The following is a 22,471-nucleotide window of genomic DNA, read 5'->3' on the forward strand; positions in this document are numbered from 1 at the left end:
ACAATAAACGAAGAGGAACAAGCACAATTCTTGCACAACCACAACCAATTCTTGGCAAATCACACTCTCATAATGGAAAACCACGCCAAGATTTACCGTGACATAAAGCAAAATGTTGCAAGTCAAGCCGCCGCATTGATTGACGGCATAGAAAATCTTATAAACGGATCCCTCCCACAAAAGGATCCTCACCGCTTACTTGGGCCAATGAAACCATTTATATTTTGCAATTTTATATTATTTATCATTTTCTTTTTAGTTTTAATTTTCGTATGGTAATTTGTTTTACTTAATTATTCTCATCATGCTCTAATAGTTGTTTATCCTTGTCTAAAAGCAGTCACAATTTTTCACACAATGGAAGCTCCAAAGATGATTCCGCAACAATCTTTCCATTCTTTGCTAAATTCTCCGACATATGGACATCTTTTTCGAGACTACATCACTCAAGTTGGATGGAACTCTCTCATTCTACACCCGGAGCGCACATACTCCCCCCAGGTTTGGCAACTTATTTTTATAATAACATGGAAGATCTACCAAATTGCCTAGGGTTTCCCTTTGAATGGGTTTACACTCACGTATTGGTAACACCGACACGCCTTTTATGAGCCAACAAAGGGCTATGGCTCTAGACCTTCCTCCTCTTTCAGCCCGATCTCCCCATCCAATACATGATAGAGAATGACCTTAATGACTACTCTAGGGAAGATTTTGCTGCCCGCTATGGCGATGGCCTTGCCCACGTCAAAGAACGTGCCGAAGCTGGCCGATGGCCAGAATTCAGTATTCCACTAGCCAGTATGACCATGAATGTTGGAACTGCCATGTTATTTATTCTTCTGAACATCATGGGAGATTGGCATTTTTCCACGACATCAAAGGCAGCGTGTAAGACATTCCATGCATTGGCCCAGCAACATACCACCTTCGACATTATAGAACTAGTAATTGAGAATCTTAAGAAGGCTCGGTCTTTTTCGGCAAGACTATATCACCCCGCCAGCTTCAAAGATGCGTGATAGTGAGGACGCATTTCCCTCGAGTTTGTAGCCACCTTTCAAGACGGGTAAAGGTCGAATCTATGTGTCCAACAAACAAGATAATTCGCTTCCTTGCGATTTCGACATGGACACGCTGCAAGGTATCTTAAGAAAGTTCGCTTCTTTCCTAATGATGATAAAATGATAGCTCATCTAGACAATGCAAAGAAAAGGAAGTGGAGTGAAGTCTGGAAAGCTATGATAGATTGGCGGGATGCGAAGGAATGGCATTTCTATAGGGACGAGGCAAGGAAGGACTATCCCCCAGTTCAAGGTTGGGGCAATGTGAGTTGATGCATGTACATATTTGTTTTATGTTTTGATGTGAAATAAATAAGTGACCTAACAGTGTGCTACTCTAACAAGCAGGCTTCTACTTTTATGATGTATAATATATAGTGTGTTACAATAAATTTCTGTGGAAGATGTCACTTTATTTTTGCTCAAAGCCTCTCCGGTATACTCTTTCTTCCTCTTAACACTTTGAGGACACAAGGTGTCCGACTGTTTGGGGTGGTGAGAACCTTTTGCAAAAATTAGGCATGCATAGTTGTACATAGTTACTTAATGTCTAAATAAACGATTTAGTGACAAATTCGTTTCTCTTTATATGATGAAAAATATTTAGAAATCTCACCCTAGCATCAAAATTAGGACTTGTTCTTAGAAACTTAATTTAATAATGTATGCAATAGTTTTTACATCTTTTCATGAGCATTCACGACCGACTATCATTAAATGTACACAAAGCAGTAAGTTTCGGGACCCACGGTTAGACAACTTAGTTTCCATATCCCGTAAGAATCTAACCAAAAGCCTCAAAATGTGTGATATATGAGTAATGACACGAGGAGTAGTTCTTCCTGAATAGAGAAGTTCACACGCCTACTTACTTGATCACTACCCAAATCCTAGGCGAATTTAGGCCTTCTTTGGATCGATATAGCCAAAAATTCACACCTATAAAAAAAAAAAATTTACCGCTAGTCACCCCATCAACCTTTCATTAATCCTTTCTACTTCACCAATAAAATCATTACCCATCTAGTAACCACAAATAAATAAGCCTACCTAGATGATGAGTATGAGAAATAGGATGAAGTGCGTAAAATGAAGAGAAAAACCTTGTCACAAATCAAAATCAATTACCTGCTTTTAAGAAAAGAAAAAGAAAATAGAAATATGTTTCCAAAAATCAAAAAGAAATATCAAGGTTAGAATTTCCCCAAAGATCAAATCAAAAGGGAATACAAAAGCTTGAAAAATCCAAGTATGGAAACCATGTTGGAAGCAGAAAGAAAAAAAAAGGGTTTCTCTAGTATGAATATCTCAAGACCTTATTCTCTCATACTTATCATTTTGAATTTTCCATTCCAGTTTTTTACACTACCACCTAAGCCCCATAACACCTAATAAAGACCTCTAGCTCAATTAGGAATAGGGTAGTATGATAATAAGTAGTAGTTGTGACTTCTAATTCTCGGCTCCTCTGACTGTCATTGAGTATGTGAGAAAACGAGTGCCCACTGCACACTGGAGATAGCAAAGCTCGAGTGGAAAAATAAGAGAGAAATTGTGTTTCGACACATACCTGTAAGAACCTACTTAAAGACGCTATCCAAAGGATCCAGAAACAGCCCTGCTCATACATTTCATTATTAGATCACTGCATGCATGCTCATACGTAGATGTTTAGATTATTGTATGTATATTAACTTGAATTTCGAAAGAATAAAATCCTTGTTTCCCTTGCTAGTGAGATGTCTAGATACCTGAGATTAATTAAGGAAACAAGCATTTGTTACTGAGTCGTTGTAGTATAAATGAAGTTTGTGAGTATCTTCTCTGGAAAACTCTCACGAGGCTATAACTCGTCCACTAGGGAATTCCTAGTGGTTCAAGGCCTTGCGGTCAATGCAACCGCACTCTGCGAAATGAGACTTACACTACAACAAACTGGTTCTTTAGCGACAAAAGTTTTAGTGACGTTGGACAAACGTAAGTAATGATTCCCTTTGGCGACGTTTACAAGCGTCACAAGTAAACTTTAGTCACGGTGTTTAAAACCAATATTTGGCAACGTTTTTAATGTCACCGAAAGTTATAATCCAAATTCTGTAAAATAATAAAATTGAGAGTTAGTTTTCGCGACGAATGAGCGTTGGCAAAACCTTTTGACATAAAGCATTTAAAAACGTCATCATTGGTGTGTTTTTACATAACCATTGCGAATCTTATGGCTTTTGGGACCAAAAGTTCGTTGTTAAAACTTTCTCACCCCATTGCCCAAAAAAAAAAACCTGGGTTTTGGTATCTCAAATTATAACGAAATAATTTGAATAAAAAGAAAAGGGAAAATGTATACCCAAATGAGATGTCTAGATAAACACGAAAAAAAAAAAAAAAAAAAAGACCTAAAAGCTAAGGAAAACCGTCGTCTCTCTAAGAAAGGAAACAACACCACTCCAAACGAAGTCTCTCAAAGCAACCGAAAGAACGTGTCTTTCTCACCTTATTCTCTCCTTCAAAGCTAGTCTCGGCCACTTGTGAGTTTTCCCCACCATTAAATCTAGAATATTTTAGATTTAGAATTGTCTAGGCCCGGGGTAACTAATATTCTCTTTACTCCATCTCGATTTAAAAGCTTTCATTGTCCGATTTAATTGATGTGTTTTCTAGATATCGCTTGTCGATAAATGTCGGAACCATACCATGGATCTCTGTGAGTTATTCGTTTTACTTTTTTTTTTGTTTTTTTTCTTACTGAAATTTATTATAAGTTTGTGGAATTTTTTTTGTTTGATTTAGTTTTGAACTCCAATCATCCGATGATTTAGCACAGTGGATTTGTAGTAGTGAGAAGGAAGACATTTATTTAAAGGATGTCAAAGTTGGTGTGAAACAAAGATGGCATTACGCACCTAGTGTTCCAATAATTCTAGTTGGAACAAAGCTTGGTAAGACTTCTTCTTATTTTCAATGCTGTTACATGTGTTTATTACTACTTTTTCAATTTGTTTCCCGTCCCATTTATTTGATTTTCTGTTATATGGTGCTTTAAACCTGTTTGGTTCTAGTCAATTTTTGAGATTGCACCAGTTCCGTTTTTATCCTTGTGTATTTTAAGTTGCTTTACATGTTCTGATGTTTCTTTATTGTACTCGATTCATAAGATAGTTTGTTTGAATCTCGATTATGCTTTATAATTTTGGTTCTTAATTTATTGCTAATTTTTTTAGTACTTTCTAGTGTTAGAGAGTGATTAGAGATTTATGGATGGGACCCTGTAATCTTTTTTCTATGTTAAAAAAATTATAGTTCTGTTCCAAATAGTTGAATATCATTTGGTTTTCACTTTCGAGAATAGATCAAGCAACAAATTGCGCTTTCTTGTGCTTTGTGTACATGATCCAACTTTTAGTTGGCCAAACTAAGAGCCTTGCATTATCATTACTGCAGCTTACATATATATACCATATATATCTCGGCTACCGCTTTAAACGTCGAATGAATTTGAATGGAATTTTTCCAAAGAATTGATTAAGATTTCTAGAAGCTTCATTATTCGTAATAATTCTAAAGGTTTATCAATTGTAATTTCTTCATGTGTTGTAAATGGGTTAATAATTACAACATGGTGTTATCTATCTTATGAAAGTAAATTCCTAGATCCAGATTGAATTTGTAGATCGAAGTTTTAGTATAATTAGATGTGTTGTCTTTGCATTGGAATATAGCGAATGCCATTTTCAGTTTGCCCTTTTAGGTTGTGAAGACTTTAATCTCTATCGTTAAGATTTTGTTTTGGTCCGAATGTGAAGAATTCTATATTGTGAAGCAACATTATGTGAAATATCCTATTATTTTAACCTTAGTATATTGTTTACAAGCAAGCATGTCTTTTATTTTAGCTTAATAACTAGACATTCTTGCTCTTCATTGAAGTTTATCCTTGTATTCGCTTTGAAACTTCTTTCCTGATATCCTTAATAATGGACATAACAAATTAGATCAAGTCTTGATTATTTGACAAGTAAGATCAATTTTTATAGGAATGACCGACCTCCTCTAATTATGCTTGCAGCATCTTCGGATGATAAGAAGTTCTTTGATGACCACCCCGGGTGCGACCTATAACTACAAAATCGGGTAATGCCTACTTAATACACCCATTACTTTTTCTCATCTATTTTACAAATTCTTAGCAGCCTTTTTTCTGTTTATTAAGGGGAGAAGAACTGAAAAACTCATTGAGCTCCTTTGAGTCTTGACTCAAAACACAAAACAGGTATATTTGCTCCCAAGCTCGATTATATTTCATTTCATGTAAGTATATGCTAGTACTTTTATCTTTGATAAAAAGAAAAAATATTGTTGCAAAATGTGAAGGCCGCTTTTGATGCAACCATCAAGGTGGTGCTCCACCACCCAAGCAAAAACAAGAAGAAAAAAGAGAAAGTCACGAATGGTTGCTCCATATTATGATTGAGCCACAACGAGGTGTGAAAGAAAAGATGACCTCCCACCGTTTCCATGTAGTGTCTCCAATCTTTCAATTTATTTCTCATTCCCTATTTGGCTGGCGAAGGTTGTAGAAACAATATAGCATAATGGAATACCAACTCGTTCTCCACCGTAGAATCCCAAGGTAATAAAGTATTTTACTTTTCAGTTTTGTGTATGTACAAAAGGACTTTGCCCATATAATTTTCAATTGTACGTAATGGTCACCGGTTCGTTTGTCACCTGAAAATGAATGGGAATTCTGTGGATGAGCATACTCGAAATTTAGTCTTTGGACATGCAATGTAAGTTTCTATGTTATACTTATATACATTGCCACCCTTGGTGAGAATCTTACCTGAAAACATTGAACAAGGAACATATGCTTTAAATGATTTTATATTCCCGCCTTGTCTCCGTTTTTTACGAGCCATATTGACTACGCCAAGATTAAAAATATACCTACCCTAAACTTATCTCAAGCAACAATACCACTCGAGCATTCCATATCATATTGACTCCATCGGGTTTACCACCAACCATACCAAAACCTGTGAGTACACTCAATTAAGCCGCCGTCGCTATCTAGTTGGGGAATTTACAGGTGTTGCTAAAATTTTAGTGGATCATGCTGAGTGTTTAGGACCCATATATGATGAGTGGTTATGAACTTGGAACGAGATTGATTCAATAACCTGAGCTGGTTTTATTCAAGGAGAGGTTATTTTAAGTTTATAGTAAGTCATATTTCAAAGGGATTAATTGCCATTCCATTATTGTATTCTATTATGTGGACCGCACCAACACTGACATTAGTTGTAGAAGTTGTGAGTTTCAGGGAATAGCCATAAACTGTATCACATCTTGGTTGATTGCAAGAGATAATATGTTGGAGATTGGTCATTTATCCTTTTTGTTATGGAGTGTTATTTCCCCACTAACAATCTAGTGAAGGGAATTAGTTTAGTTTATCTTGGTTTTAGCTTTTGCACTCAATTTTTTCTATATAAAACTTATTCAAGGTATTTGATAGTTGAAAAATCAAGTAGTCTTCTAAGTTGAATTCTTGCTTTCTTAGTTTGTGTGTTCATGGATTTTAATTTTGACGTGATCTAAACTATTATATTTTTTGGTTTCACATTTTTTTTGAGTGATCTAATGGATAACATCTTAATGTGCAGATAATCTTAAATCAAAAGGGAAGTGATATTATTTTTGTGAAGAAATGGTGATAAGGAATTGCAAGAGGCTCCGATAAATCTAAATGCTATTGGTCAATTTTTATTATTTTGTGAAGAGACAGAGGTTTTGGCGGTTTGATTCAAGAACTTACTTGAGGGATGTTTAGAATTGTATTTGTTTAAGTTAATACTCTTATTAAGATGACTTTAGAAAAAATTTATGAAAGATGATGATGCAACTCTCTTTTCTTTCTAATTGAGTGAATTGACTCATTTTTATTTATTGAAATTTTGTTGTGTATTACATATTATTAATTAATTGATGTTCTACAAATATTAGTGATAAAAATAGTTTTTTACGACTCATGTAGTGTGGGAATATGATCATAATTAACCGATTTTTTTTATTCAAGCTACGATCAAAACGTCGCTTATAACACTAATTTTTTTAATTCGTTTTACCTTTCTCGACGATAGAAACATTACTAAAAATATATATAAAATTCAAATATTTTAGATCTTTAGCTTAATTTATAACAACATCACTTATATAACCAAAGTTTAAATTACTAATATATCTAATGACGATAAAAACGCTGCTAATAAGATATTTGTTTTTTTATTTTTGGACTTATAGCGATGATTAAAACGCTTGCTAATAACACCAAAAATTTCAAAAATTTCAAACTTTTATCGACGTTAAAACATTGTTAGTAATGCCTTTATCGACGATTTTAAAAACGTCGCCAAAAGTTTATCTTTTGCGACATTACTACATTGAGAATAACAAAATGATTTAGCGACGAAATTAGATAAATAGTGACAGTAATAATCATCGGTAAATATCTGCTATTTGGCAACGTTAAAATATCGCGGGCTATATATCATTGCCGAATAGTATTAGGGGACGCTAGCCCCGACACTCCAAAAGCGCCGCCAAATGGTATTAGTGGCGTTTCTCGATTTTCAAATACATTTTTTTTGTCGCCAAAGACCCTGTTTCTTGTAGTGTAGCTTAGGACAACACATTTTTTATCAGTTATCGTTTTAATGTCCTCAAGCAAAGTGCTTTGTTTTGGGGGTGGTGTGATAAGCACCCAAAACTAATATTAAACCCCGAACATAGCATTTTGGTCGATTATGTGTTTAATAATCATGTAATAATTATATTTTCGTGACTTTTGCAGTTTCCAATTAAAATGAATATAGTGATAAAACATGCATCAAAGTACAGAATACGAGAATATTTGGAGTTTCCCACTGACCCCGCGGAAGCCGAAGTTTCCAAAAGAATGTAACCGGGTCTTGAATCGGGCCCACATATGAAGAAGCGAATTTTCCGATGCTCAAATCGGATAAATCTAGGTGCCGACGTTAGCTAGTGAAGCTCCAAAATACAAGAATACTGAATATTGAATTCCCCTCAATCCCCGTAAAGCCCAACAAAGCCCCGACTAGAGCCGAAGTTTTCAAAAGAACGTAACCGCACAAGATGAAAGAGGCGGGGAACTTCCGGCTCAAATCGATAAATCTAGGTGCCGACGTTGGCTAGTGAAGCTGCCATAGCGACCGGCAACCTCTGCAGAATGACAAAAAGTCGTAAAAACGCATGCACTAAGGGACACACTCAAGGGCCCAAAAGGCATGATGAGTCAAAGATAGGCAGTGGCGAGAATGGTTTCAAATTGATGCCACCTTGCAATGAGAGAAGACACGCACTGCTTCAAGATGGAAATGAAATTAAGCAAAGGGACAAATATAAGGCGCAAGCGATCTAAACATTAAATAAGTTTTGTTTCAAACAAAACTTGGTCAAAAACAAAACCTCGACATTCAAAGTTTTGAATGTCTCAAATGGAGTAAATGTACCAAAATCGAATTAAATCATCCTCCGGACATCCGCCTATATATATGAGGGTTCGCCTTCATTATAAGGTCTTCAAAGATATTAATGCTTTAGCTACGTTTAGTTTTCTTTCTTCAAGACTTACCTTCCGCCATTTTATTTCCTATTAATATTATTTTACCCTTAATAACACCGTCTTGTTTAATTTACATCCCGTGATTTATTTACTTAATGTATACGAAGTTTTATTACTCCTACTATGATGATGAGCTAATCCCCTTTATCTTTGCTTTCGTGTGAAAATCCGGATTGACTCGTTAATATTCTAGAATCACTACTTAGGAATTAGGCATAGAATTAACATCCGTCCCAAAATGATCGAGACCCTAAAAACAGTCTCTATGCTCGAAATGTTTCGCTACGACTCTCCGTGTCGACACTTTCCAATTCGGCCCACCGATGTGAACTTGTGCCAGGAGCTGAAATAATATACCAGAGATGAGGTATTATCGAAACTCCTTATGCTAGTGAAATGCGACCTAGAGATGTGGGCATGCACTAGGGATCAATACTCGACGTCGTCTCCGAAACGAGACGAATTAGAGATGTAGTGATTTAGTAATAAAAACTGTTGAAAAATGATTCTTGCATGAGCATGATTAACTTTCTCCCTATTTCTCTACTTTTGTTTACCTATATATAATCACCGTAGTAATTTATTTTATTTGCATTACTGTTATTTTAATTAGAAAAAACCAACTAAAAAAGAAACCTAAAAATCCTACTCACTTAAAGTGTAACTCCAGTTGTGAACCTATCCGAGCCCTAAGGTTTGGACGATCCCTTACTCGACCTATCCTACCAATCCCACGTGAGTAAGGTAACTTGACTAAAACGCATTTTAACTATCACGGACGTTGGACTTTGGACTTTGGACTTGGACTGTGGACCTCGGACTTTGGACTGTGGACCTCGGACTTAAGGAAATAAGTAACTGAAAACCAATAAACGTGTGTAAAGAGCGTTCTATCAGTGGGTTTCCTGATTCAAACATTGTATTGTAAACTAGAAAAGTCTCTCTACTGCAAAATGTGCAAAATGCAAGCGGCTATTGTTCATTTTGTAAAATAAGTTTTTATTCTTAGGCCTTACCCTTACATACATACAAAGTGTATATATGCTATCCTCTATGAGTGCTTGGTTATTGATTGTGCACTCGAGTTAGGATTATGATGTGTGGGACTTTGTTATTTGGATGTCGCGTGACATGACGTGGTAATGATTTATTGGACGTGTAGCACATGGCTTAATCGTATAGGAGGGAGAGGAGAATTTTTTTTTTCTCGTTAATTCGCTATCTACTTTCATGTCTGGTGGCCTATCTTAGTTGAATTCTTGCTTTCTTAGTTGTGTTCACTGGATTTTAATTTTGATGTGAAGAAACTAATATATTTTTTGTTTCACATTTTTTTTGGGGTGATCTAATGGATAACATCTTAATGTGCAGATAATCTTACGTCAAAAGAGAAGTGGTATTATTTTTTGTGAAGAAATTGTGATAAGGAATTGCAAGAGGCTTCCAATGAATCTAAATGCTATTAGTCAATTTTTTATTTTTTTGTGAAGACGGTTTCATTCGCAACTTACTTGAGGGTTAGAATTGTGTTTGTTTAAGTTAATATTTTTTATTAAGATGACTTTAGAAAAAATTTATGAAAAGGGATGATGCAACTCTCTTTTCTTTCTAATTGAGTGAATTAACTCATTTTTATTTATTGAAATTTTGTTGTGTATTACATATTATTAAATAATTGATGTTATAATTGTATTATTTTAGGTTTATTTGTTGAATGGTAATTGGATGGGAGGGGGACAGATGAAAATATGAACAAATGGTGCAAAATTAACGACAATATTAGTAATGAAAATAGTCTCATATCTATTGGCTCTAGCGACGATTAGAAAGTTGCTTAAAACACTCAAAATTCAAATATTTTAGAGCTTTGACGACGACGAAAACGTTGTTCAAACACTCAAAACTCAAATATTTTATACTTTTGACAACGATAACAATGTTGCTAAAAACACTAAAAATTCAAATATTTTAGACTTTTGACGATGATAAAAACGTTACCAATTTTTCAAATTTTTTGGACTTGTAGCGATGATCAAAACGTCGCCAATAATACTAAATATTTCAAATTTTTTGGGTATGTACCGACGATAGAAACGTTGTTAAGTAAGGCATCATTATCGACGATTTGGCAAACATTGCAAAGCATTCACCTTTTGCGACGTTATTGTATTGAGAACGTGAAAATAAATTAGCGACGAAATTCGGACAATGGCGACAGTTATTATCGTCGCTGAAGGTGCCACATTTAGTGACGTTAAAAAAGCACAGCTCTATATAATTGCCGACTATGTCATTGCCTACGATGTAGACACACTCCAAAAATCGTCGCTAAATATCATGGGCGCCGTTTTATCAATATTCAACGACGTTTATTTTTGTCGCTAAAGACCCTGTTTCTTGTAGTGTCTTTTTCTCGTTCTTCGTGTTCTTCCCTCTTTATGGAAGGTTAATCTTCTCCTTCAAGGGAGAAGATGAAGCCGGTGCTTAGGGTTTGATGATTCTTCTGGTTCATGGTGTTTTCCAATCAAGTTAGTTATTTATGTGTTTAGTTATTAGTTCCATTACCCACACCAGGGGATGGAAGTATAGAATAGAGTTTATGTTTTGCAATATTAATATCATACTAGTGTTCTTTACTTATCTTCTAGTAATGTAGTTCTTTAGAGTTAGAAAAATATTCTTTGTATTGCCCTAGAAGGGGTAGCTTAGGGAGTGGGTGCCTAGGGGAAGTATTCTTTGTGTTTGCCTTAAGTTGTGATTCATTGGATGACCGCCCTATTAGGAAGTACTCCTTGATGTTGCTCTCGGTAATACATTGAATGGTTGCCCGAGCTTACATAAAAGGAGAGAAGATATTAATAGCATAAATATAGGAACAACCTTAAGTAGAGTTATTCGTTAACGATGTTTCTTCGAAAAGGGCATCGACACTTGCTCAATTGCCTAATTATAGTCTACTCATCAGAACAACCATGAAACAGAATGTGACAGATCAAAGGTAGCGGTAGATTCTAATCTATTGAATTCCTTGTCTTATAAATTCTCAATAGTTTAGTTTAGTTTAGTTAAGCAATTCACAATATCTATAATCATAGTTTTTAATCCCTCAAACCCCCTTTCCAGTCATGTCCTTCATATAACATACACTTAAAAGTAGAACGATACCCTACTCATCCTTTACTCATTGAGGGATAATAAGGTTTTTATACGCTTCTGTTTTGTTCAATGGCCATCATCCATCACCCATCTATATACATTCATTTACCATCTACACACACAGAAGGAGGGCGTGTCAATATCTTCAAAGCAACTATGAGCATATGAACATACAATATATATAATGATAAGCACCCTTAATAGTATTCTATTTAGTCCAATTATGTTTATAATAAATAAGAGTTGGTATAGTTTACGTGTTTTTGTTTATTTCAAGTCTTGAAGTTGTTTATGTGCTTAAAGATGTCATTTGTATGGAAAATAAGTCAATATGATTGCTAAGGAAGTTCTACATTTAAAGCCCAAGAATCATGAAGAAAATCCATTTTCAAGCCCAGTCAAAGCTGGGAAGTCAAAGTCAATTCAGGTAGAAAAATAATAGAAAAGTCAACAGAACTTTAAATAGACATATCTTTGGACTTGGGCCTCGGAATTGGGCCTACTTTATTTCAAAACAACCGACTCGGAATAAGCTTTCCAATAGACATGGCCTTGCCCCAATCAGAGCTATAAAAGTGGATAACAAGGGCACTGAAGTAATTTACAACAGAATTAGCCCTTATACACTTAACCTAATGGACTTTGGGCTCACTTTAGAAACCCAAAGTCTCCCTTTTTGGCCCATGCACGAAAATGTAACCCTAACTGTAACGCCCGTATTTAAAATACATAATTATTTATTAATTAATTAATTTAATTATTTATTTAAAAATCGTTGGATTGGGTTTGGGATATGTGGGCTTGGTTTCTGGGTCCGAGTCTGTATTGGGCTTAGGTTTCAAACCCAAGTATATAATCACATTGTTCTAGAGAATAGGGTTTTGAGAAAATAATAAAAATAATAAAAATGGAGGCAGAGATAGAAACTCGTTTGCTGGAGGGTGGAGCGCGACGACTCGGACTAGGAGGAATTCGTCGAGTTGAGTTTTAATACAGGTGAGTAGCTAGTTTTGCTATTTCACCAAATTTATAGTTTTCGTGTATCGGTGTATACTGTCTAAGATTTCTGCCTATTGATACTGCTTATTATCTTGTTTTATTCGACGCCGCGGTTCGTCGATTATTACACTTCGCTAAATATCGAAATTTTATTTGAACCGTTGAACTGCGGATAATCGCCTTTAAACCGCCGGCTTCGAGAAGTTGTTAATGGCGCAAAGCCTCACGATGAAGATTTCAGCTTGTGTTTCGTTTAGACTCTTTTTGTTTGTGGTTTTGAAACTCTGAACTTCAACTGTCGAATCTCTGTCAAAGCTTGGAGGCGTTAATGGCGTCAGCCTCACAGAAATCGTCCTGCATAGTTTTTAACTCTTTGTTTTGTGTGGGTTTTAAACTCCTATTGTTATGAAGTGTTGGGTATATTGTATTGAATGTGGATTGTTGATTTGATGATTGGGTGAGGTCGGGTTTGAATTTTGTGGAGGCTGTCGAAGGTGGGAAACAGTTTTATGGCATCGTCTGCCTTAATTGATGTGGGTTGAACTCAGTTTGATTTAAGCTTAGTTGTTATTAGGAAGTGTGGGGTATGGGTTTTGACGATGGGATGAGGGCTGTTAAAGCTTGAAGGATTCATTAATGGCGATCAAGATCCAGTTTGGAGGAGGGGATGTGAGGTGAGGAATTGGGTTGAAGCTTTTATTAAAGTTATAGGGTTTTTCTTAAGGTGTAAAACCGGTTGGATGAAAGGGGAGGAGGAGAAGAGCTGGTGGTGGCCGATTTTGGTGGCTGCTGGAGCAGCTGAAGAAGACGACCTGGTGGTCTCTCTCTTGGGCTTGGGCTTAGCTGTTCCATCTGTTGGGCCGGGACGAAAAGTTTAAGTTCTATGGGCCAGTTTCATTTGTTTTGCTTGGGCCCTGTTTTGTTTTTGTTTTTGTTTTGGACCGAATTTTATTAGTGGATGGGCTAGTTTCTATTTTGTCTTGGGCCGAATTCCATTGGTGTTTTTGGGCCAGTTTCAGTTCAAATTTTTGGGCCGAACCACTTAACTGTTTTGGGCCAATTTCTAATATTGTTTGGGGCCAGTCCATAGGACTTAAAATAGAGATCCAAAGGGGTCTTTCAACATTTAGACTTTCGAGTTCTAAGGTTTGGGCTTGGCCAATTAGGTCCGAACCATTACCTTGGTCATGAGCCCATGAGCCATGCACATTGCCCTTAGCCATGAACCATGGCTATGACCCTGAACCTGTCGAACATGGAAACGACAGTTTGACTTTGACGTGTTGACTTTGACCGTTGACCATTAACTGTGGAATGTTGACTTTTTCAAGTTTTTCACATATTTAAGAATATGGACAAATGTAGTAATAAAATATTGTCAATATTGTATAACCTTGTTTGTCATTATCTAATTAAGTTTTGACGTGAGTAGTGCAATATAATATTGGCACGTAACTAGAGGGGAATTCTGATAATAATAATTTGATATAAATGTTTTTATGAGTATTAAATTATATACGGACTTAGATTTATGGACTTTAGTATTGAGATTTGATTGTGGACTGTGGACTGTTTAATTGTGCTACGTTTTATGTTGTAAATTGTATGAACAAATCAAATGCTAAAATGCTGTGGAAGCTTGTATAAATTTGGTTGTCATTATCTAATTAAGATTTGACGTTGATATTGTGACATTATATAATATGTTGGGATATATATATTAAATGCAATAGTTTTGGAGAAATAAATGTATAAACACTCCATTATTTTTATCTGTGAGATGCTACTAGGAGGTAGTAGAGTATTTGTGGATATTTCCCACGGGAGTGTGGCGTAGTGCAATAATATATTGGCACGTGAAAGAATGAAAGTGGTTATGAGATATAATTGAGATATTTCTAACTATTGTGGCTTAGTGCAATAAGGTATTTGACCTGCACGTGATATAGTGGAATTGTTATGAGTTATAAAGGTATGACACTTGAATAAAGTACGTAACGAAAATCCTAGAACCTAGCTACCACAACTCATGGGATTTGGCCTTTCTGGCATTTCAGTGAATCTGAATGGCCCTCCGGGCGTAAGTAATATGATTGGCCCTTCTGGCGTAGCCGAATAGTGGCTTGATTATTCCATTCGCAAAATTAGAACGAGATGCGCAATATTTTATGCCGAATAGTGGCAGTACTTGCATAATGGCTTTTGTGTGAGGGTTACCTGGTGTGCGGCATCCCGCTCAGGGTAGTTACGCACGGAGTGGTTCATTATGTGAGGGGAGGCATGTGGATGTACATGTTCGGCATTGGGAAGCGATTGTGGTAGCCAGGGAAACTAGGTAAGACATAGATACGACGTGATTTTAGGGACATGCAAAGAAAGCCTTAATTAATATAATTATGGTAATATGTTGGTTAATGATATATCTTTAGATAGATGATTGTATATGGTTTTGCAGAAGGGTGGGTCAAACTAATTACTTGGGCAGAGACGACCCACTCTATAATTGAGCATGAAATGTTGTACGGATATAATATGCATGGTTGGTTATTTGTTTAGTTAGAACCTAAGGCGCCTCAATGGAGGAACTACATGCCTTATTTATTATGCGTATAGTTTGTTGTGTGGTTAGTGGGAAGTTAAGGCGCCTCAGTGGAGGAACTACCTGCCTTAGTTATTGAACTTAAGGATGTCGTATTAGTTGTTGGAAGTTAAGGCGCCTCGGTGGAGGAACTAACTGCCTTGTGGATTGTGTAAGTATATGTTGTATTTTAGGGCTACTCACACCAGCATTTTTATAATGCTGACCCGATTTGCATGTTTGCTTATCGGGTGTGTTCATTAAATGAACATAGTTGATAAGTCTTGACAGGTTTAGTGTTGAAGAAGATTGGTTGCTGCTTGTGGTTTGCGTTAGCGTCGCATTTCAAGATAGGCTTTGTTTTCCTTTGAGGTGATATAGATTTTCAGTTGAGATAAGGTTATTTGCATTTTCATTTGTTAATTTTTGTAATGAAGAGGACTTTTGTTTAAGTTAAAATTTTTATTGGTTTTTAATTATCTGCATATTTAAACTGTTTATGGGTTTTTGGGAGTTGAGAGTGCGTCACACCTCGGAGATCGAAGAGTCGGGAACAAATATTGTTTTTCTGAATTCTGTCGAAATTCGGGGTGTGACACTAACCCTCTCCTATATAAAGAAAGTTAAGGCTAAACTTATTCTCTCATTTCTCCTCTTAGTCTCTAATTAGTTTAGTGTAGTTGTAGTTGTAGTTTATGTTAGAATTAGGTTTAGTTTGTAGCCTCCATTAGAAACCTTTCAATAAAAGCTTGTTTATTCAATTTTCTCTTTACATTATATCTTTCTTTTATTGCTTTAGTAGAATAAATCCAATGAAACAAGGCTAAACCTCCAAATAGAGGGGGTTTTATAAAGCCTATGTGAGGATTATGATTGTTTAATCTTAATTGTTATTTTTAATCAAGTTCTTCAAGTTTGGTTCTTATGAATTTTAGAGATAAAAGTCATAAGAATTGAACTAGAGATTAGAAACTCCATCAAAGAGATTTGTAGAGGTGCTAATCTCTCATGTTAGTGAAGCCAGGGTTAGAGATAACTTGGTGTTTACTAGGGATCAATAAAATTAAATCAATTATTAGGTTAAATGGTTGTTTGAATCATGTATGTGGATTAATCGCTCTCTATTATCTTTCTCATTCATCAATTTACTGTTTTTAGCATATTATTACTCTCTCATTAGTGATTAGTTTAGTTAGTCTAGATTCGTGTTAAATACGTGCAAGCAAGAGTGGAGAACAAGATTACTCTCCAATATAACAACATGTTTAGAGAGTATTATATATTTTATTTTTTTATTTTTGAAAAAACTAGGGGCTCAGTCCCCAAACTTTTTATATATCAGGATCTCAAGTACATAATACCTTCTTTATCCCTCATGGTCAATACATGCATTTTCCGATCCATAGGGGGAATAAAGAGCAAAAAATCATTACACACTTCTCTCTTCGATTTCGCTAGGTAATCAGCTACTTGGTTACTCTCCCGAAAGATATGGACAAATGATAAGTGATCAAACTCCATACTCACAGCTTGGATATGTGCTACCAAGTTCCTACAGTACCACGGTGGTTTTCCTTTTTTAGTTAAGATCTGGACCCCCTGCATGGAATCCGATTGCACTTGAAGCCGTTTGATTCTCAGCTGTATTGCGCCTTCCAACCCTTTAAGGACCGCGAGAAGCTCCTGAAAGATAACCGATAATCTCTTAGAACTGCCACTGTATGCCATTATCACTTCCCCATAGCCGCCCCGCAAGACTCCTCCATAGCCTGCCACCCCCTCTTGTACCGACCCATCGTTGTTCGGACCATCAGATCCACCTCCCAGGCTTTTCCCATTTCGCCCACTTTTCCTCCTTGTGTATATAACTTTTACCCCGATTCCCAACTTTGCCAATAACACTTTAGTTCCCACTTCTTCCTGGACAGATTCCAACATTTTTCCCATATAGATCTTCATACTATTAAGGACCTTTTGGCTTACCTCATCAGCTGCTTTAAAACGATTTTTCTTCAACCTCCGGTTTAAATTTCACCATATAGCCTCGCGACCGCTGCACATGTAAAGGCTCTAATCACTTCTGACACCATGGTATTCGCTCTGCTTAATCGCATTAAGTAGTACCATTCATCATGGGATGCTCTCACAGTGGCTGGTAGTCCCATCGCCTTCTTGAACTCTTCCCAGACTAACTTAGAGTAGGAACAATCGAAAAACAGATGGGCCGAACTTTCCTCATGGTTTCCACACAAACAACACTTTGTAGAACTGATAATCTTCTTCGCCACCAGTCGATTCTGTGTTGGAAGAGCTCCGGAGAACAATTGCCAAACTGTGAATGAGTGCTTTGGGACTGAGTACTTCCCCCATACTATCTTGAACCATTTGACTTTACTCCTCACATTCTTTAGGACAGAGTATGCTGATGATGTAGAGAAATCTCCTGAGCTGTTAGGTGTCCATGTAACCTGGTCTTCTGTGATGTAGGCGTTAATCTCCGTGTTCATAATCCTTTCCTTTACCTCACACTCCTGAAGATCAGTGATTACCCTTGACCAGCCCCCATCAGCTATCACTTCTGACACCTTGGCATCTTCTGGGACTACATTTGCTAGAAGAGCTCTGGCTTGACTGTTGAGAATAAGAGGGCCTGAACACCGTGGGTCATGCCAGAAGCTGGTACCATTTCCATTCGCAATACAATATCTGATGAACTGTATTATATTGATTGATAGCATGTTTTAGTACTGTTTTAACTACTGTTTTTACATATATTAAAACTTACTTGTCAAATGGCGCCATTTGCCATCTTGCTTTGTTACGTATTGCGTGTTTAGAATATCAAAATTGTTTTCACTATTCACAAAACAAAACAGAGTTTTCACTGTTCACAATTTTCTGAAATTTTTGTGCTACTATTCGAGAACATACGAGTTGTTCAGCCAACTCCCTACCCTCCTATGACCTAACCCTAAAATTTTCAACCCTAGGTATTTACTTGTGAGCACGCGCATTACATCTTAGGTGCGACACGCACCTAATTTACCCTATTCTTAAGCGCGCCCGCACTCCTTTAAATTTACAAAAAAAAAAAAAAAACCCGTGCCCAATTTAGCTTATTTTTTATTGTGCCCGCTCTTTAGGTTAAGATGACTAAATTTATTTTTTTTATATTATTTACAATATTATCTCAAGAGTACAGTACAGTACTCGTATGCTAAAAATTACCAAAATTTTAAAAACATTATTTTTCTTCATTCTAAACGGTGTCTAGTGAACTGACAGAATTTGGGGTTCTCTAATTAAGGAACGTGCACGCACGGACAACCTCCCTCAAATTCCTAAGTGACCTGGCCATTGGTTTGATAGAAAAATACCAAAAAAAATAATTAATTAATCGTAGTTAAATTAATAAACCCACCCACTATCCGTTTCACAAGCCTAACATCTAGGCCCAACATGAAGCCCATAGTAAAAAGCTTTTTCCTAATTCTTAAAAATTTAAAAACTAATAAGGTTAATCTTTTTACAGGACTACACAATCCACACCGTGTACTAGGACCAGTACTCGTATAATTGTTCAAGTAACGTAGACGTGCTTCAAGGCTATTGAAGACGTTATTTATACGAGTAGCAAGGACGCTCCAGGTAACACCTCTTTACATCATCGAAATTACTATCAGTGGATTATATTCTAGTAATAATCAGCCTATTTTTGCATGCTCGTTAGGACTTGCTTATTAGACTTAAAACTTGCATGAGATTAAGATCTGGTACGCATAAACCTACCATATTAGTTTATCGTAGACGCAGAAATAATCACCTATCTAGAAATTCACCAATCACCACACACACACCACCTACACCCACCAACACTACATCTATAGCAATGGGTGAAGAAATAGCAGAGAGGCATCTCTCTGATTTTTATAAGGTTTTAAACGATGGACCTGAGTCCTGCATAATTCTTGCAGATACTACGGGAGATTTTAGAATCCCCCCCCAATATATTTAATCTGCTACCTGTTTTCCATGGTTTAGACCATGAGAAGCCTTATCAACATTTACGTAGTAGGATGTCTTCAGGTTGTTACTTCTAATGGGCACTTTTAGTGGGGAGATTCTAGGAGTAACTTAGTAGTTAGATACAACCGATCCTGTATGCTAAAATTTGTCCTGTTATAGTAAACTTTGGTTAGTAAGATTATCTTATCTCTTTCTCGCATGTTTTTCCTTCCTTAAATAGCAACAACTGTCATCGAGGAAGAAGAAAGATGTCATCTGTTCAAAGTGAATCGGGTATGCCAAATCTATAGCAGCCTTCTATGTCATGGAGTAATCTCTTCAGCAGACCAACTCCTTCCACCACTGTTTTAAAGAACTTCTCGCCCTCTTTCGTTAATGGAGTCGCTATTGTACCTCAAGAGATTGTTGATGAAGGGATAGAGGAATGGAAGAATGTATTAGTAGGATATTTCCTTGACAAACGTATGGCTTTTCCATATGTTAAAGCTAGTCTTGAGAGAAGCTGGAAACTAAAAGGCAACATGGAAATCACTACAGACTGTGACCTTTTTTACATAAAGTTCTCTACTGAAGAAGATAGATCTATGGTCCTGGAAGGTAGACCGTTGTTTATATCGGGCAAGATTTTTGTGATACGGCCATGGACGGTGGAAGCAGAGTCTTTTAGGAATAATGTTAATACAATTTTGATATGGGTTAAGCTCGGCATGTACCAAAAGAGCTTTGGACTTTAAATGGTTTGTTGTACCTTGCTTGCATTCTGGGAGGAGCCTTATGCATGGATGAGGCAACTGCGAAGAAACAAAGATTATCTTTTGCCAAGCTTTGTATTGTTATTCCACTAAATTACTCTTATCCTTCATCTGTTAAGCTTAAAGTAGGGGAAAGAGAAGTTGAAGTTCAAGTAGAATACCCTTGGAAGCTAATAGCATGTTCCAAATGTTCAAAGTTTGGTCACTTACCATCTAAGTGTCATATGGGTGCAACGACTGGGTGGAGAGTAAGAAATGTTAGTAGATCAGCTAACAATGTAACTACAACTAGTAATGGAAATGGTGCAGCTACATCAGGGGTACATGCATCTCAAGGACCAACAAAGCTGGTAATCCTACAACCTACTCTTGGGTCCAATGGAACTATCGTTAGACAAAATGAAGTCATTCCAGTACTTGTGAGGCCAACTCAAGTGGTACCAGCAACAACCACAACTATGCCACTGGATGCACATAACAAAAATGAGCATAGTCTAGCTGCTGATCATGGAACAAATGAGGAGCCTACAGTGCAAGTTACTCCCTTTAGTAGCCGTCAAAACAATCTAATGGAAGTAACTTCGGAATTCCCAATGGTTCATGTGGTAAGCCCTTATGTTGTGAATGCTATTACAGCAGTTAATCCGCAAGAGGTGGGGTTCGTAACTCCAAGACAGGTGGCTCCAGCACAACTTGCTTTGCCAGTTGCTGACGAATCGGAAATTTATACAAATGAGAGGAACTCCTTTGATGTCCTGGCAGACAGTGAAGATGAGATTGTTTCTGATATGGTGGGAGAAGCAAGAGATATGTTTGTTGATCACACACAAGCAGCAGAAATCAATGCCATACAAACAACTTTGGTGGTTGTACCTGATGGGAATGGAACAAGCCCACAGAACAATGACAGAGGTACAACTAACAGCCAAGCTAAAAGGGGAAGAGGGCGACCAAAAGGGTCTGGGAACAAAAAAGGTCGAGGTCGTTAGATAGTTGTTATATGGCTATGTGTGTTTAGAACATAAGAGGTCTCAACGACCCAAATAAAGCAAAGCAGATTAGTAAGTTTATAAGGGCTAAACAGTTACTTTTGTTAGGTATGTTAGAAACGAAGGTTAAAGCTGCGAATTTTGATTACATTAGTTCGCTGTGTGCACCATCTTGGAAATGTGAACATAACTACAACAGTGATGATGCGGGTAGAATTTTGATCTTTTGGGATGTTGGTAGAGTTTCAGTTGACAAGGTAAGGGAAACTTCGCAACTTATCCACTGTAAGGTTACTCTCCTACATAACTCAGCTGAGTTTTTCTTTACTGCAGTTTATGCTAGTAATAATATGAATACTATAGCGAGATTATGGCATGACATGGTCTCTATAAGGTCAAACATCTCTGGCCCTTGGTGTTGCGTGGGTGATTATAATAATGTGTTATTCACACATGAGATCCAGTCCATCCAAGAGAAACATGTCCTTTCTCAAATTGTCTAGTTACGGCTGGACTCTACGACATCCAATCAGTGGGGTGTACACTCACATGGACCAACTATGGTTCAGGCTTGAATAGGAAATGGGCAAAATTGGATAGGTGCTTGGTGAATCAATGTTGGAGTGCAACTTTCCCAAGTTCTGTGGCAGATTTCTTGACTCAAGGAATATCAGACCACTCACCTATTATGGTTTCTTGGATAAATGCATATAGGTGTAGACCACCATTCAGATTTAGTAATTTTTGGATTCATACTCCAAAATTCAGAGATACTTTACAATCTTGCTGGTCAATTCAGTTGTATGGTAGTGAGATGTACGTTTTAACTGGGAAGCTGAAGATGCTAAAATCAAAATTGAAAAGGTGGTCAAAGCAATCTTTTTCCAATCTTCATCAGACAACTGAAAGCTCCAGGAAGGAATTAGAAGAGATTCAAAAAAGACTACAAGTGCTACCATATGATCATAACCTGGGTTTGGAGGAAAAGGAGCTCAGAATCAAACTCTGTGAGAACATACGACTGGAAGAAGTAGATCTATAGCAGAAAGCCTATACTTAATGGACAGTGCACAGAGATAGAGGTACTGAATTTTCTACAATACCATCAAGGAGAGGAAGGCCAAAAATTATGTTTCGGTGGTAACGGATATGCATCAATAAAGATGTGAGGGACAAGAAAAGGTGGCAGAGGCATTTATTGAATATTACAAGTCCATTTTAGGACAAGTTTCTCCAACAAACTGCTATGAGTCTCAGCTGGC

The 22,471-nt window shown here is 36.8% G+C and overlaps 2 protein-coding genes across 2 annotated transcripts; both read right to left on the reverse strand.

Annotated features, from left to right (window-relative positions):
- Positions 1-16,780: 16,780 nt before the first annotated feature.
- On the reverse strand, positions 16,781-17,380 carry LOC147487472 (uncharacterized). Its single transcript, XM_086574043.1, has one exon. The coding sequence runs from the start codon at positions 17,378-17,380 to the stop codon at positions 16,781-16,783; it is 600 nt and encodes a 199-aa protein (XP_086430169.1).
- An 86-nt stretch (positions 17,381-17,466) lies between these two features.
- On the reverse strand, positions 17,467-18,180 carry LOC147487473 (uncharacterized). The gene has a single exon (XM_086574044.1). The coding sequence runs from the start codon at positions 18,178-18,180 to the stop codon at positions 17,467-17,469; it is 714 nt and encodes a 237-aa protein (XP_086430170.1).
- Positions 18,181-22,471: the final 4,291 nt, after the last annotated feature.

This window comes from Coptis chinensis, chromosome 7 (assembly GCF_015680905.1).
Source record: "Coptis chinensis isolate HL-2020 chromosome 7, ASM1568090v1, whole genome shotgun sequence".
Lineage (NCBI taxonomy): Eukaryota > Viridiplantae > Streptophyta > Magnoliopsida > Ranunculales > Ranunculaceae > Coptis > Coptis chinensis.

What these genes read in the sequence shown, in the direction of transcription:
- LOC147487472 (XM_086574043.1), bottom strand. Translation starts at nt 17,380, where the DNA reads ATGTTGGAATCTGTCCAGGAAGAAGTGGGAACTAAAGTGTTATTGGCA.
- LOC147487473 (XM_086574044.1), bottom strand. Translation starts at nt 18,180, where the DNA reads ATGCTATCAATCAATATAATACAGTTCATCAGATATTGTATTGCGAAT.